The following is a 15,305-nucleotide window of genomic DNA, read 5'->3' on the forward strand; positions in this document are numbered from 1 at the left end:
GACCAGCCTGGCCAACATGGTGAAACCCCGTCTCTACTAAAAATACAAAATTAGCCGGGTGTGGTTGCGCGCACCTGTTATCCCACCTGCTCGGGAGGCTGAGGCAGAGTTACTTAGAACCCGGGAGGCGGAGGTTGCAGTGAGCCAAGATCACGCCGTTGCACTCCAGCCTGGGTGACAGAGCAAGACTCTGTCTCAACAAAAAAAAAAAAAAAAGAGAAAACACCTTAAATGCCCCCTCGTTTCCCCTTCTTGCATCACACCTGTCTCTTCCTGGGATGAGTCTGGACCCGCACCTGCCCATATCCAGGCAGGGAAACCCTGCCCTGCAAAACCAGGCAGGAGGAGGAAGGGGCTGCGGCCACTGGAGGAGTTCTCCAGGGACTGAGGGAGCGCTCACTGGAGACAGCCCAGTTCTCCAGGAGCATATAGGAGAGGGTGGGAGACAGCTGCGGAGAAAGCCCTGCTACAGGGAGGGCCTAGTCAGGGCTGGCAGCCCTTGGATTTAAGGTCAAAGCAATCCTTGTGAACGCTATTCAGCTGCAGAGATGAGGACTGAATTTATCCAGGCTGGAGTTCGCCACGTGGTTCTGATGAAAACAGCGGGGATACTGGCTGAAGGGATGGGGCACTGAATCTACAGAATGATGACCTGGGGTCCAAACGTACTTGTTTACTTACTGTTTAGAAACCATTTGTATCTTGAGTGCAGGGCCTGGCCGTGTTCTCCACTGCAATCCCATCCCGTCATTGGTCACCTTCCTGAGCAAGTGCTCTGGCGGCAGGGGAGAAAGGCTGGAAGGACAGAAGTGTGGGTGGAGATGTCTGAGTGCGTGGTCAGAAGTGGGTCACCCTAGAGATGGCCTGCTCCAGGGGGTGGCCCAGGATGTGGGAGACTGAGAGGTGGCGTCGAGGGAGGGGTGCCAACCTCTCCCAGTGTGCTAGGATTTTCCTGACTTTACCACTGAAAGTCCCACGTTCCAGGAACCTCCCCATTCCTAGGTGAACCAGGCCATCTGACGCCCTAAGTGGAGGACAAGAATATCCTGGAGAAGCCAGGGTGTTGGCAGGTGGTCTGTGGAAGCTAGAGTCACCCAGGATTGACCTCGTGGGCACACATCATTTTGTGCCACCCTATCTATGTGTGACCCTTGTGCATGTTTTTTCATCAGTGAGATGGCGCTTTTTCCTAGCCCTGAACTCCAGGAATAACAATTATGTTGAAAATGGCAAATATTTTCAAGGGCAGGAATACCAAAGCGTGGCTACGTTGGTATTTACAAGTCTGCCAATTAGGTGCATTTTAAGAAATCAACAAAAGTAACCCAGCTAATTCTTTCTTTTTCTTTTTCTTTCTTTTTTGTATTTTTTTGAGACTGAGTTTCGCTCTTGTCATCCAGGCTGGAGTGCAACAACTCGGTCTCAGCTTACTGCAACCTCTGCCTCCCAAGTTCAACCGATTCTCCTGCCTCAGCCTCCCGAGTAGCTGGGATTACAGGTACCCACCACCACCCCCGGCTCATTTTTGTATTTTTAGTAGCGACGGGGTTTCACCATGTTGGCCAGGCTGGTCTCCAACTCCAGATCTCAGGTGATTCACCCGCCTCAGCCTCCCAAAGTGCTGGGATTACAGGCGTGAGCGCCTGACCTAATTATTTCTTTTCTATTGGAAAATTAACTGCTGATTCTCTGTAGTCATGTCTTTTTTTCTTAGAACCTCTAGTAATGGTAATTTGTAGTATGACATGAAATGACTATATATCGGTATCATAATTTCATTTAATCAAGCACACAAATCATATTAGGAATGAAATAGTCTTTGGTTAAATAGATCTAGTTTTGAAAACAGATTTTACATTCTACATGCATTGCATGGCACAAACAAATGACATCATTACCATTCATATTTTACAATAATTGACTTTCTGTTATAGCAATCAAATAAGCATCAATAAATTATCCTAGAGAGGTTTTGTTTTCAGAACAGTATTTAATAGTTCAATTATTTAAATAAATACAGACTTTTTGGAAAAATTGTAGAAACACCTTTTGTTTGTTTTGTTTTGTTTTTAAGAGATAAAGTCTCACTCTATCACTCAAGTGCGGTGGCATGATCATAGCTCACTGCAGTGTCAAACTCCTGGCCTCGGAGCAATCCTCCCACCTCAGCCTCTCAAGTAGCTAGAACTACAGGTGTGCACCACCATGCCGGGCTTTTTTTTTTTATTTTAAATAAACATTTTTGGTAGAGATGGGGGTCTCACGATGTTGCCCAGGCTGGTCTTGAACTATTGACCTCAAGTGATCCTCCTGCCTTGGCCTCCCAAAGTGTTGGGATTACAGGCGTGAGCTACCTTGCCCAGCCTAGAAATACTTTGCAATCAAAAAGCGACTCTCTTCTAAACAACTAATATATACAAGGCATACTGAAATAAGTAACATCAGAGTTATACTCTACATGTCAAAATCATGGATATGTACAGTCACTGTAAATAAGAATATGGTGGTCTGGATAGACTTTAATCAGCTTATTCACTAAAACAGAATTATTTCCCACAATATTTAGAGGAAGATCACTGGAAATATAGTTATTCTCTATAAAATCAGTGGAGAATCATTATATATACACCTGGATACTTATGTACACCTATAGCTTACTCAACACGTTTATATCAGAAATTTGAAGATGTCCTTTCCTCCTAAGTGACCCACTTAAAATCTATACAGCAGATTTGTTGCATTCTTATTAATTTGTATTTAACATTAAATAGAACATATTTAAGAAAATTTTAAAGAATTTTACATCTCTTCTGCAAATGGATATATTAACAGTTAACAAATGAAATGCTCTTTGTATTAGGTTTTGGCCTATAGCTCAGTTCCTTATTTTATTAGGGACTAATAAGAGAGAGAGTACAAATGCCTTATGAAGCTAAGCCTTAAATCTTGTTTATGTTAAGTTTTTTACTCAGAGATAATTGTAGAATCTGAGACAGTTGTAGATAATTGTAGATTCACATGCAGTTGTAAGAAATAATACAGAGATCCTATGTTCTTTTTACCCAGTTTTCCCCAGTGGCACGTCTTGCTAAACTATAGTATAACATCCTAACCAGAATCTTCACACTGATTTGATCAAGGTACTGAACATGTCCACAAGGATCTCTTGTGCTATCCTTTTACAGTTATGCCCAACTCTCTTGTTCTCCCCACTCCTGCCTGGCAACCCCTAATCTATTCTCCATTCCTATACTTTTGCATTTCAAAATGTTATGTAAATGGAATCATAGAGCGTGCAAACTTTTATGATTGGCTTTGCCCGCTCAGCATAATTCTCTGGAATTCATCCCAGTAGTTACCCATGTGAGTAATTAGTACTTTTTTATTGCTGAGTAGTATTCAGCCCCACTCACTGTTCCACCAGCCACCTGTTAAAGGCCATCTGATTGCTCCAAGTTTTTAAACATTATGGATTAAGCTGATATGAACATTCATGCACAAGGTTTTGTGTGAACCTCTTTTCATTTCTCTGGGATAAATGCTCAGGAGCAATTGAGGGTCAGTATGGCAGTCGCATGTTTAGTTTTATGGGAAACTGCCAAATGGTTTTCTGGAGTGGCTGTTCCATTTTATATTCCCACCACTAGTATATGACTGACCCAGTTTATCTGCATCCTTGTCAGCATTTGGTGTTATCATTATTTTTTATTTGAGCAATTTTGGTTGGTATGTAGTGATAGCTCATTGTAGTATTAGTTTGCAGTTCCCTAGTGACTAGTGCTGTTGAATATCTTTTTACGTGTTTATTTGCCATTTGTATATCCTCTGCAGTGAAATGTCTGCTCATGTGCTCCATTTTCTAATTAAAATTTTTTTAACTGTTGAGTTTTGACAGTTCTTTATATATTCTAGATACTAATCTTTTGTTGCATATGTGGTTTGGAAATACTTTCTCTCAGTAAGTAGCCTGTCTTCTTGGTCTTTTAACACGGTCTGTTACAGGACAAATGTTTTAAATTCTGATGAAGTTTAATTTTAATTTATCAAATTTTTCTTTTATGAATTGTGCTTTTGGTATCAAGTCTAAGAACTCTTTGCTTAGCCTTTGTTCCCAAAGATTTTCTATATTCTATAGTTTTACATTTTATGTTTACAGATATGATCTCTTTTGAGTTAATTTTTTTATAAGGTATGAAGTTTAGTCCAAGGTTCATTTTATTTGCCTACAGATGTCCACTTGCTCCACATTTATTGAAAAGGTTATTCTCTGTTGAATTAGTTTGTACTTTTATAAAAAAAAAATCAGTTGAGTGTATTTGTGTGGGCCTATTTCTAGATTCCCTATTCTGTTCCATCGATGTATGTTTCTACACCTCCACCAAATACCACACTTCTTGAGTACTGTAGCTACGTAATAACTCTATATTAAATAGAATGATTTCTCCTACCTTATTCCGCTTTTACAAGATTGTTTTAGCTATTTCAATGCCTGTGCCTTTCCATGTAACTTTTAAAATAAGCTTGTATTGGTCTACAAAATCCTTGCTGAGATTTTGATAGGAATTGCATTAAACCTAGAGATGGAGAGATGGAGAACTGATCTCTTTACCGTTTTGTATCTTCCAATCCAAGAACATGGTATCTCTCTTTCTTTGTGTAGGTCATTAATTTCTTTTCTTAGCATCTAAAAATTCTCACTACATAGGTCCTGGGTAAGTTTTGTTTATACGTAAGTATTTCACTTTGGAGTGATTGCAAATGGTATTGTGTTTTTAGTTTTTTTCCCCACATGTTCATCGTTAGCGTGGAGAAATGCAATTGCCTTTTGTATGCTGATCTTGTGTCCCGAGACATTGCTGCGCTCACTAGTTCCAGAGTTTCTTTTTTGAAAAATAGATTATTTGGAATTTTCTATGTAGGCAATCCTGTCATCTCTAAATAGGGATACATTTTTTTTTTCTTTCTGATCTGTATATATTTAATAGCTTTTTCTTGCCTTATTGTCATGTCTAGAACTTCCAGAACAGTCTCTAAAATTTTAATCAGTGTAAATTTCTAGAGATTTGCTGAAACACGCTTGCCCGAATGGAGTCCATCAAACTTAAAACTGTGAATTTTCAACACTATTCTTAGCCAACCTTTTCAGGTTTCATTTCCTGTAATTTGGATAAATAGCTGATAACATTCATCAGTGGTTATAAATGGCATCCACTCAGCAAAGTCCTTTGGAGCAGCAGTGACCTTATTGAGCTAAATGGAACCTGACTATAAACGCAAACCTAGCAAGGGGACCTTATCTGCAGGACAGGATCGGGGGCAGCGAAGCTTCCAGTGTGAAGGTGTGAGGTGGACTGCTGCAATACATTTGAGCATGTCATTTGTTCTTCCGGCTTTCTCCCCTTTTGTCTAAATTGGAGTAGCAATAATTTTAAACTCTGAAAATATAAAATTCCCTCAGAGGTACCTTATTCTTATATATTAGAAATCACCACTGTTAGGAACTCTTTTGAGGATGGGCTTATGACAAATAAATAATTCTCTGCATCTTACTATGTTTTTAGCAATAGGTAATTAAAATATATTTTGACAGGCCAGGCGCGGTGGCTCAAGCCTGTAATCCCAGCACTTTGGGAGGCTGAGATGGGCGGATCACGAGGTCAGGAGATCGAGACAATCCTGGCTAACATGGTGAAACCCCGTCTCTACTAAAAAAATACAAAAAACTAGCCGGGCGAGGTGGCGGGCGCCTGTAGTCCCAGCTACTTGAGAGGCTGAGGCAGGAGAATGGCGTAAACCCGGGAGGCAGAGCTTGCAGTGAGCTGAGATCCAGCCACTGCACTCCAGCCTGGGTGATACAGTGAGATTCTGCCTCAAAAAAAAAAAGAGAAAGAAGAAGAAAAAAAAAAAAAAAAAATATATATATATATATATATATAGACAACTCAAACTCTCATCATGTGTTATTTTGTTAAGCAAATGTTTATAATCATTAATAACACTTTTATTTACTTGAAAAATGCATATTTCCTATATATAGTGATGTGTTTTTTATGTTATACAACCTCCCTAACCTACCAAAGAAAGTTTATAGCCATTACAGAAAGACAGAAAACTTGAGACGACTCAACCCTTTATAGGTTTTAATGATCAGAGGTCTTACATATATATACATAGGTCCATGTAGGCCTTAGAAGTGTACACAGGTACAGTCTAATTTCTTGAAAACACTAGGAGCTCCTACATATAATATGTAGAACATTTTAAATCTATAGTAAGAATCAAATTTCAGAGACCTTTTTTTTTCCCCCCAAAAGCAAGAAACATCATCTCTAGGCAAGCTAGTCCTTCTTTTTTACAATCACTTTACTGATTTTCCTGGTTCAATTTCTACCCGTGCATTTCAATAACTCTTTTGTTGTTAAAACTGGATGTCTTCTAGGAACCACTCCACCCGTCTCTGCAGTGAGCTGTCTGGCATGTGGACTCAGCCTCTCTGAGTCGTTTTCTTGTCTGTAAGAGCCAATGATGACGTGCAGCTCATCGGTTGCAGGGCTTAAATGAGATGGCTTCTGCTGAGGGCCTGGCCCAGGGCTGGGCAGGCAGTGGGCCCTCAGTTACTGGCTTCCTTTCTTCCTTCTGTAACATGCTGTCTTTACTTTCCCAGCTTCACCCTCTCCCCTCTCCGCTTTCCCCACCACAGAATGGGGAGCTTCTTATTTTGGATGCCCCTGTTCATGCATGAGAGAGGGGAACCCTTGCCAGAGGTATGAGCAGCAGGGATCTAGGGAGCTTCATGTCAAAGCTGCTCCTTTCTCTTTAACGCACTGCCATGGCTGCTTACATGGAGAAGGGCTGTGCACAAAGCATCCTGTGTTCTTACACTGCTTTCATGTCATGGTGGGAAAAAAGTTGCATAAGTGACCAGTACCTTCTAGCCAATATGACCTAATAATGCATCTGCAATCCACCAGCAGGAGTAATCCACGGACACACAGTCCTCCACCCTCACCCTAAAAACAATATTGTGGCTGCGTGATGCACAGTCAGCTCCTTCGTGGTCACAGTGAGCTTAGAACCAAGGCTGCGTTTGGCACAGCAAGCGACAAAGACACTCTCACAATACAAAGCAATCACGTTGTAGGCACAGGCATTGTCTTTTCTTAAAGAGTGAAACAACAATGATCTCAAAACGTCATTTTGACCACCAGCTATTATATGATTTCTGAATAGGTGAGTCTGGACTGAATACAATGGAATAAAGACTATCTACGTGAAGTATCCGTGTGAGTTGGAGATCTGCAAATGACCACTTTAATCTCAAATCTAGCACAGAGTTCCCTGTTCCCCTCTCTCATTCTGCTGCAGCGATGGCAGGGCTGCTACGAACCCTTCAACAAAGAGACAGTGGTCAATGGCTGTCTGGCTGCATCACTGAAAAGGTTTTTATTTAAGTGCAAACACCAAGGACTTTCTTCTTACTCCATCAGGCCTTTCTGGGAACTGCTTTGAAATATTCCTCCTTTGAAATATTGGACACGCCTCCATACCATTTCAGAAGCCAGATATGTTCTATCCTCATCTTCATAAAGAACCATTCATATTGACGAGGCCACTTCCTCATCCCTGGGTGCCTGCAGGAATAAAGAGAGACCACAGTAAAGCTGCTCTTATCGGAGGAGTGCACCCTGGGCCAAGTCACAGGACCTCCAGACTCCAGGCCTCATGTGGGCTGACAGCCGCTCAGAGGCAGAACCAGCGAGCGGAGTGTCAGTGCCTGGGACCACCACAGGAAGTCAGGGACTGTAGACCTTAGCCCAGTGGCTAGAGGCTCAAGTCGTGGGCCGGGCTCCTTGGTGTGACTCTCAGTTCAACCGCTGATGAGCTGTGACGCCAGCGGGCTGTCGGCACTCTCAAGCCTCTGTCCCATCACCTGTCACGTGGGGTGATGTTGACGGGGCTTTTCACAGGGTGGGGTGGGGAAGCCGGCAATGAACCACATATACAACACCCGCAGAGAGTGAGTGCTCCGTGGAGGCTGGCTACCATTATTAGGAAACAAAGAAAGGCTTTATGCATCTCTATATGAAATGTTAACAGAATGGTGAGCCTGTGAAACCAGCTTGTTCATGGGAAGATTTCTAGTCGTGCAGCAGGCTGAGAGCTACTAAGGCAAGTGAGAGGCAGCTGGAGCTGGAGTTGACAGGCAACGTCACATCCCGTCTTGTGCTGTTGACTGACTTGCTTCTCCCCCATGCATACCCCTAAACATGCTGCGGTATCACTGAGGGCAGGGGCTGTGGCTCACTTCTTTCTTTTTTAACTTCATAAAAATTTCCTTTATCTCTAAAAATGTTATAAACATAATTCAAAGACCACGTCCAAACTGGGAAAAACATTTATTACAAAGCAAATGCAATAATAGGTTGATGATCTTTATTTATTAAAAAAAATTTTTTTTTTTTTTTTAGAGATAGGATCTTGCTCTGTTGCCCTGGCTGGAGTGCAGGGGTGGGATCATAGCTCACTGCAGCCTTGACCTCCTGGGCTCAAGCGATCCTCCTGCTTCAGCCTCATGAGTAGCATGCCACCATGCCTGGCTAATAAAAAATATTTTTTTTGGTAGAGATGCAGTCTCACTATATTGCCCAGGCTGGTCTTGAACTCCTGGCTCAAGCAATCCTTCTGCCTCAGCCTTCCAAAGTGCTGGAATTATAGGCGTGTGCCACCACACCCAGTCAATCATCTTTTTGAAGAACAATTTATTTTGAAACAATAAGAAACATACAGGGAAATTGAAAGTACAGTATCCAAAACTGTTTTATTTTCTTAATCCATTTGAACAAAAGTTGCTGATCTGATGCCATCACACCCCAAATATTATGCAGTCAAGATAATAACATGATTATTGTTGTTTTAAGAAACCTACTTTTGTACTGATAACTGGAACAAAGTTTGATACCTGGAAGTGGTGCTGATGCAACAATCCCTAATCCATGGGGCACTGGCTTTGGGCCCAGGCAGTGGGTGGAAGCTGGAAGGACCCTGAAGAGACCGACAGTGAGGTCGTATAAAAAGGTAGTGCCTGGCTGGGTGGAGTGGTTCACGCCTGTCATCCCAGCACTTTGAGAGGCTGAGGCGGGAGGATCACATGAGGCCAGGAGTTCGAGACCAGCCTGGACAACATGGCAAAACCCCTTCTCTACTAAAAATACAAATATTAGCCAGGTGTGGTGGCGCACACCTGTAACCCCAGCTACTCGGAAGGCTGAGGCACAAGAATCACTTGAACCAGGGAAGCAGAGGTTGCAGTGAGCCCAGATCGTGCCACTGCACTCCAGCCTGGGCGACAGACTGAGACTCTGCCTCCAAAAACGGTCATGCCTGTGGGTAGTCCCAGCTACTCAGGAGGCTGAGGCAAGAAGATCCCTTGAACCCAGGAGTTGAAGGCTGCAATGAAATATGATCACGCCACTGAACTCCAGCCTGCACAAAAGAAAAAGACCTTGTCTCTAAAATTAAAACTAAACGCAGAGAAAGGCTACTGAAAGCTGGAGGTAAGGGGACCTACATTATGTAGCGGTAGGCAGACTTGGCAATGCTGCTGTCTATAGTTAGGTGGGACACAGGAAATGTTCACATCCTTTGCCCACTTTTTGATGGGGTTGTTTTTTTCTTGTAAATTTGTTTAAGTTCCTTGTCGGTTCTGGATATTAGACCTTTGTCAGATGGGTAGATTGAAAACATTTTCACCCATTCTGTAGGTTGCCTGTTCACTCTGATGATAGCTTCTTTTGCTGTGCAGAAGCTCTTTAGTTTAATTAGACCCCATTTATCAATTTTGGCTTTTGTTGCAATTGCTTTTGGTGTTTTAGTCATGAAGCAAAAGAAGACATTTATGCGGCCAACAAGCATATGAAACAAAGCTCATCATCACTGGTCATTAGAGAAATGCAAATCAAAACCACAGTGAGATACCATCTCATGGCAGTTAGAATGGCAATCATTAAAAAGTCAGGAAACAACAGATGCTGGCGAGGCTGAGGAGAAATAGAAATGCTTTTACACTATTGGTGGGAATGTAAATTACTTCAACCAGTGTGGTGATTCCTTAAGGATCTAGAACCAGAAATACCATTTGACCCAGCAATCTCATTACTGCGTATATACCCAAAGGATTATAAATCATTCTACTATAAAGACACATGTGCACGTATGTTTATTGCAGCACTATTTACAATAGCAAAGACTTGGAACCAACCCAAATGCCCATCAGTAATAGACTGGATAAAGAAAATGTGGCACATATACACCATGGAATACTATGTAGCCATAGAAAAGCATGAGTTCATGTCCTTTGCAGGGACATGGATGAAGCTGGAAGCCATCATCCTCAGCAAACTATCACAAGAACAGAAAACTAAACACCGCATGTTCTCACTCATAAGTGGGAGTTGAACAATGAGAACACGTGGACACAGGGAGGGGAACATCACACACCGGGGGCCTGTTGGGGGGTGGGGGCAAGGGGATGAAAAGCATTAGGACACATACCTAATGTATGGGGGGCTTAAAACCTAGATGATAGGTACAGCAAACCACCATGGCACATGTATACCTATGTAACAAACCCGCACATTCTGCACATGTATCCCAGTACTTAAAATAAAAATTAAAAACAAGAAAATAGGAAATGAACTTAATGAACCCACTGATCTAGGGAAGATTTTGGCCTCTTCTCATTGCTTATAATAACATGTGAAAGAAGAGAGGAACTCAAGAACTAGAGTTGAGTTTAAAAGCTAGCAATAAAAAATAAAAATAAAAAATAAAAACGTTTGTACACACACACACACACACACACATCATCTGTTTCTTTAAGTATTGAAAGCCATGAGCTCATGTGACCATATCCAACCCCAGTAATTCTAGTTTTTTCCGATTGTACCTTTAGCCCTTTTCTGTGTCCTTACAAGGCTTGCTTATTCGCCTCATCCCTGTGTGCAGGATCTTCCTCTTCCCGTGGGGTTGTGGATCACCCCTCCAGCTCAACACTTGCCTTCGTGTTACCCTCCCTCTACCGCAGACCAATGCCTTCTAGCCTGTTTCCATCGCTGCACCAGCCCGCACCCCAGCTCTGAGCCTCCATTTCTGGCTGCCCCTGCAGGGACACCTGTGGAAAGGCCACCCCCGCGTGCGTGCGCCGTCCTCAGCTTGCACAAGCTCTGACTCCAGGCTGGGCCGCCCTCTCACTTGTGTGGACCCCTACAGCAGTGGTTCTCAAACTGTAGCATGCACATCAATTTCCTGCAGCATGCCTTTTACAATATAGATTTCTGAGCCTTGTTTCCGGAGAGTTTGATCCAGTAAGCAGGTGGAGGTGGGGTCCGTAAAACTGCATCTAAGTCAGCATCCTACTGATTTAAGGGTGGGAACACCACACTGCGAAACGCTATGCTGGCATCCCCAGCAGGCAATGTGCTTTGTTTCGAGTGGATGCTTGAAAATGTTTGTGGTGTTGACGAGAAAGGCTCAGCTCTTTTCATGGCAAGGCAGGGCATCGTCAAAGGTTGGAAGTAGGTAGCAATTGTACCTGGAATAGCTCAGTGCGGTGCTCTCCAGAGGCATTCACCTGGCTTCTGCTGCCGCTGCTAGTGATCTCCACAGCCAGGCTAGCTTGGTCCTATTACCACTGAAGGGCAGTGGAGACCAATCACTGTCATTGCATCAGAGGCATCAAATGGCACAGTCTGACCTCTGCTTATTATTATTGTGTATTTCTAGGCATATCAATTTTAAAGCATTTACACACCTTGAAAACATGGCTTGCTTGGCAAATTCTACTTCTTCTGGAGACACTGCGATCATCCGGCCAGTGAGCGTTAAACGGACACATCGGGGATCTTCCGGGTCAACAATGTTTTTTCTGCATGTGAAAAACATTTTTTGTATATCAGAAAAAGGATAGCACATCAGCTGGCAATTCTAACGATTTTATAAAATTAAAAATACTACTCACATTCCTGGTTATATCATTCAGGTTATGTGATGGATAGTTACTTTAAAATACCCAGGCCTTGTAATAGGTGTGCTTGTGTAGGTTAGATATCAGTCTGCATTCTGGGGCAGTGAGATAACATCTGAAGCACCCTAGTCAAAAGTGCCCATTTGAGGGTGGAGGAAATTGAGACAGGAAAGCTTCCTGACTCCCTCGAGGGGCTTGGGATAGTGGGGTAGGGTGGGGTTTTTCGGGGAGCGGGGGTGCTTGTTTTGCTGAGCTCAAACCCCTTGCAGGAGGGGGAGTACACAGGTGAGCAGGTGCATGAGCAGGGGCGAGTGCCTTTTTTAGGCAGGAATGAACCCCGTACCAAGTTGTCCACAAACTCTGGAGCCCCAGAGGGCATGTATTACAAACAATGCTCTTTTAGTGGTTGCCATCAGCAGATGGCTAAGTGTTAACCAGCTCAGTGGTGAGTCGGGGTGACATACACCCTGACCTCTTGGTACCCGGCTTCTTGTCCGGCATTCGGGAAGAATCGGGTCATACAGACTCAAAGACTGGTGAGTGCAGAGGTTTTATGAAGCAGTGGAAGTGGCTCTCAGTAGAAGAACAGCTGGAAAGGGGCTGGTGCAGGAAGGTGATCTTTCGCTGAGACCTGGCCATCTCCAGCCAGGCTCCTCTCCAAAGTTGTGCCGTCTGAAGTTAAGCTGTATCTATCCATCCTCTCCGACTCTCAGTTGCTTCTTCTCCTCTCAAAGTCTGGCTGCTTTTCCCTCTGTCAGCTGCGGTCTGAGGTTTACATGGGCACAGGATGTGGGGGCAGGGCAGGCCAAAAAGCAACATTCAGGCTCAAAAACAGGAATGCCTGTTCTCATTTAGGGCTTCAGGTCCAGGCTTGAGGGTGGAGCCCTCGCCAGGGACCCTGCCCCCGTTCCTATCAAAATGGGGAGTTATTATTCAAAGGGAATGATGTTTCAGTTCTGCTACGAATAAGTGCTAGAGATCTGCTATACAACATAAGAGTTCACAAAATAATATTGTGCACATAAAAATTTACTAAGAGGGTAGATCTCATGTTAGGTGAGTTTTCTTTTCTTTCTTTCTTTTTTTTTCTGAGACGGAGTCTCGCTCTGTTGCCCAGGCTGGAGTGCAGTGGCGCGATCTCAGCTCATTGCAAGCTCCGCCTCCCGGGTTCCCGCCATTCTCCTGCCTCAGCCTCCCGAGTAGCTGGGACTACAGGCGCCTGCCACCACGCCCGGCTAGTTTTTTGTATTTTTAGTAGAGACGGAGTTTCACCGTGTTAGCCAGGATGGTCTCGATATCCTGACCTTGTGATCCGCCCGCCTCGGCCTCCCAAAGTGCTGGGATTACAGGCGTGAGCCACCGCGCCCGGCTCTCTCTTTTTTTTTTTTTTAACTGCAGAAACAAAACACATCAAATGGACACAAGAAAGCTTTGGCAGGTGTTGGATGTGTGTGTAATATGAATGGCATCCCGGGAGTAGTAGGATGCATCTGTCTGGATCCAGCAGTGACTGGAATAAGGACTTTCAAATATTGCCATCAGAACCTGCACTGGAGGGTTTCTTAATCAGCAGAAAGTGTATTAGAAATAATAAGAACAGTAGGGTGATCGCATTTGTGACTGCTTGCTAAGAAATGTTTCTGTGGTGACAGAGTTATCCTAAGACCTGTTTCCATTTTAAAGGTCACCTGGCAGTGAGGATGTGGGGAAGAAAACTTTTTTTTTTTTTTTTTGAGACAGAGTCTCACTCTGTCACCCACGCTGGAGTGCAATGGTGAAATCTCGGCTCACTGCAACTTGTGCCACCCGGGTTCAAGCAATTCTCCTGCCTCAGCCTCCCGAGTAGCTGGGATTACAGGTGCCAGCAACCATGCCCAGCTAAATTTTTTTTTTTTTTTAATGAGACAGAGTCTCAGTCTGTCGCCCAGGCTGGAGAGCAGTGGTGTGATCTTGACTCACTGCAACCTCCGCGTCCCAGGTTCAAGCACTTCTCCTGCCCCAGCCTCCCGAGTAGCGGAGACTACAGGCACGTTCTACCACACCCAGCTAATTTTTGTATTTTTAGTAGAGACGGGGTTTCACCATATTGGGCAAGCTGGTCTCAAACTCCTGACCTTGTGATTCACCTGCCTCGGCCTCCCAAAGTGCTGGGATTACAGGCGTGAGCCACTGTGCTCAGCCCAATTTTTGTATTTTTAATAGAGATGGGGTTTCGCCATGTTGGTCAGGCTGGTCTTGAACTCCTGACCTCAGGTAATCCACCTGCCTCAGCCTCCCAAAGTGCTGGGATGACAGGCATGAGCCACCATGCCTGGCCTGTGGGGAAGGGAACTGAAAGCTCTCACCTACCTCTAATCATGTCAGGGTGCCTATTTCTGGAAGAAGCATAAACAAGAGAATCTGATTCTCCAAACGTCGTTCAGATAGTGGCTTCACGTAAATCCACAAGGGAAAGCTCTTCTTGGTCACAGCTTGTGCTGTATGCTGTTGCAAGCTGTGTCCATAAGTGTTTGGGAAGATGGTTCAAGGATAAGGCAGCACAATGATAGTATCAGTCACATACATTCACATAGTGTTTTTGGTATTTCTAAAAGGCTTGTGTATTCCATCATCTGCTGCTGTAGTAAGATTTGTCAATTTTTATACCAAGGACATTTATACGTCACCTCATTTTGTTTGAGCTTCATGACAACCCTAGGAGGTTTTATTATTAACCCCTGTTTAGAAGTAAGAAAAGTGAGACTCAGAGGATTTAAGTTGTCCAGGCCCATGGAGCTCACAGGGGTGCAGCCAGGCCTATAGGACCCTACCTTAGGTCCTCTGGTCTCAAGTAGAAAGCTAGGCTACCTCCCAGCTACTTGGGAGGCTGAGGCGGGAGAATGGCATGAACCCGGGAGGCGGAGCTTGCAGTGAGCCAAGATGCGCCACTGCACTCCAGCCTGGGTGACGGAGTGAGACTCCGTCTCAAAAAAAAAAAAAAAAAAAAAAAGCTAGGCTACCTGTCATCTGGTCAGAGTCTCACTCTGTCTCCCAGGCTGGTATGCAGTGGTACGATCTCAGCTCACTGCAACCTCTGCCTCCCGGGTTCAAGCGATTCTCCTGCCTCAGTTTCCCAAATAGCTGGGATTACAGGCACACACCACCATGCCCAGCTAAGTTTTGTATTTTTAATGGCGGTGTGGTTTCACCATGTTGGCCAGGCTGGTCTCAAACTCCTGACTTCAAGTGATCCACCTGCCTCGGCCTCCCAAAGTGCTGGGATTACAGGCGTGAGCCACCGCAT

General features: G+C 44.1%; 1 protein-coding gene across 1 annotated transcript in view; it reads right to left on the minus strand.

Annotated features, from left to right (window-relative positions):
- Nucleotides 1–5,947: 5,947 nt before the first annotated feature.
- CREG2 (cellular repressor of E1A stimulated genes 2) overlaps nucleotides 5,948–15,305 on the minus strand; it is a 40,546-nt gene continuing 31,188 nt past the window's right edge. The window contains exons 3-4 of the mRNA XM_008008208.3: nucleotides 11,810–11,923; nucleotides 5,948–7,631 (exon numbers count right to left, since the gene is read on the minus strand). Of these exons, the coding sequence (XP_008006399.2) occupies nucleotides 7,484–7,631; nucleotides 11,810–11,923 (262 nt within the window). The 3' untranslated portion in view covers nucleotides 5,948–7,483. The remainder of the gene's footprint in view (nucleotides 7,632–11,809; nucleotides 11,924–15,305) is intronic.

Source organism: Chlorocebus sabaeus, chromosome 14 (genome assembly GCF_047675955.1).
Source record: "Chlorocebus sabaeus isolate Y175 chromosome 14, mChlSab1.0.hap1, whole genome shotgun sequence".
Classification (NCBI taxonomy): domain Eukaryota; kingdom Metazoa; phylum Chordata; class Mammalia; order Primates; family Cercopithecidae; genus Chlorocebus; species Chlorocebus sabaeus.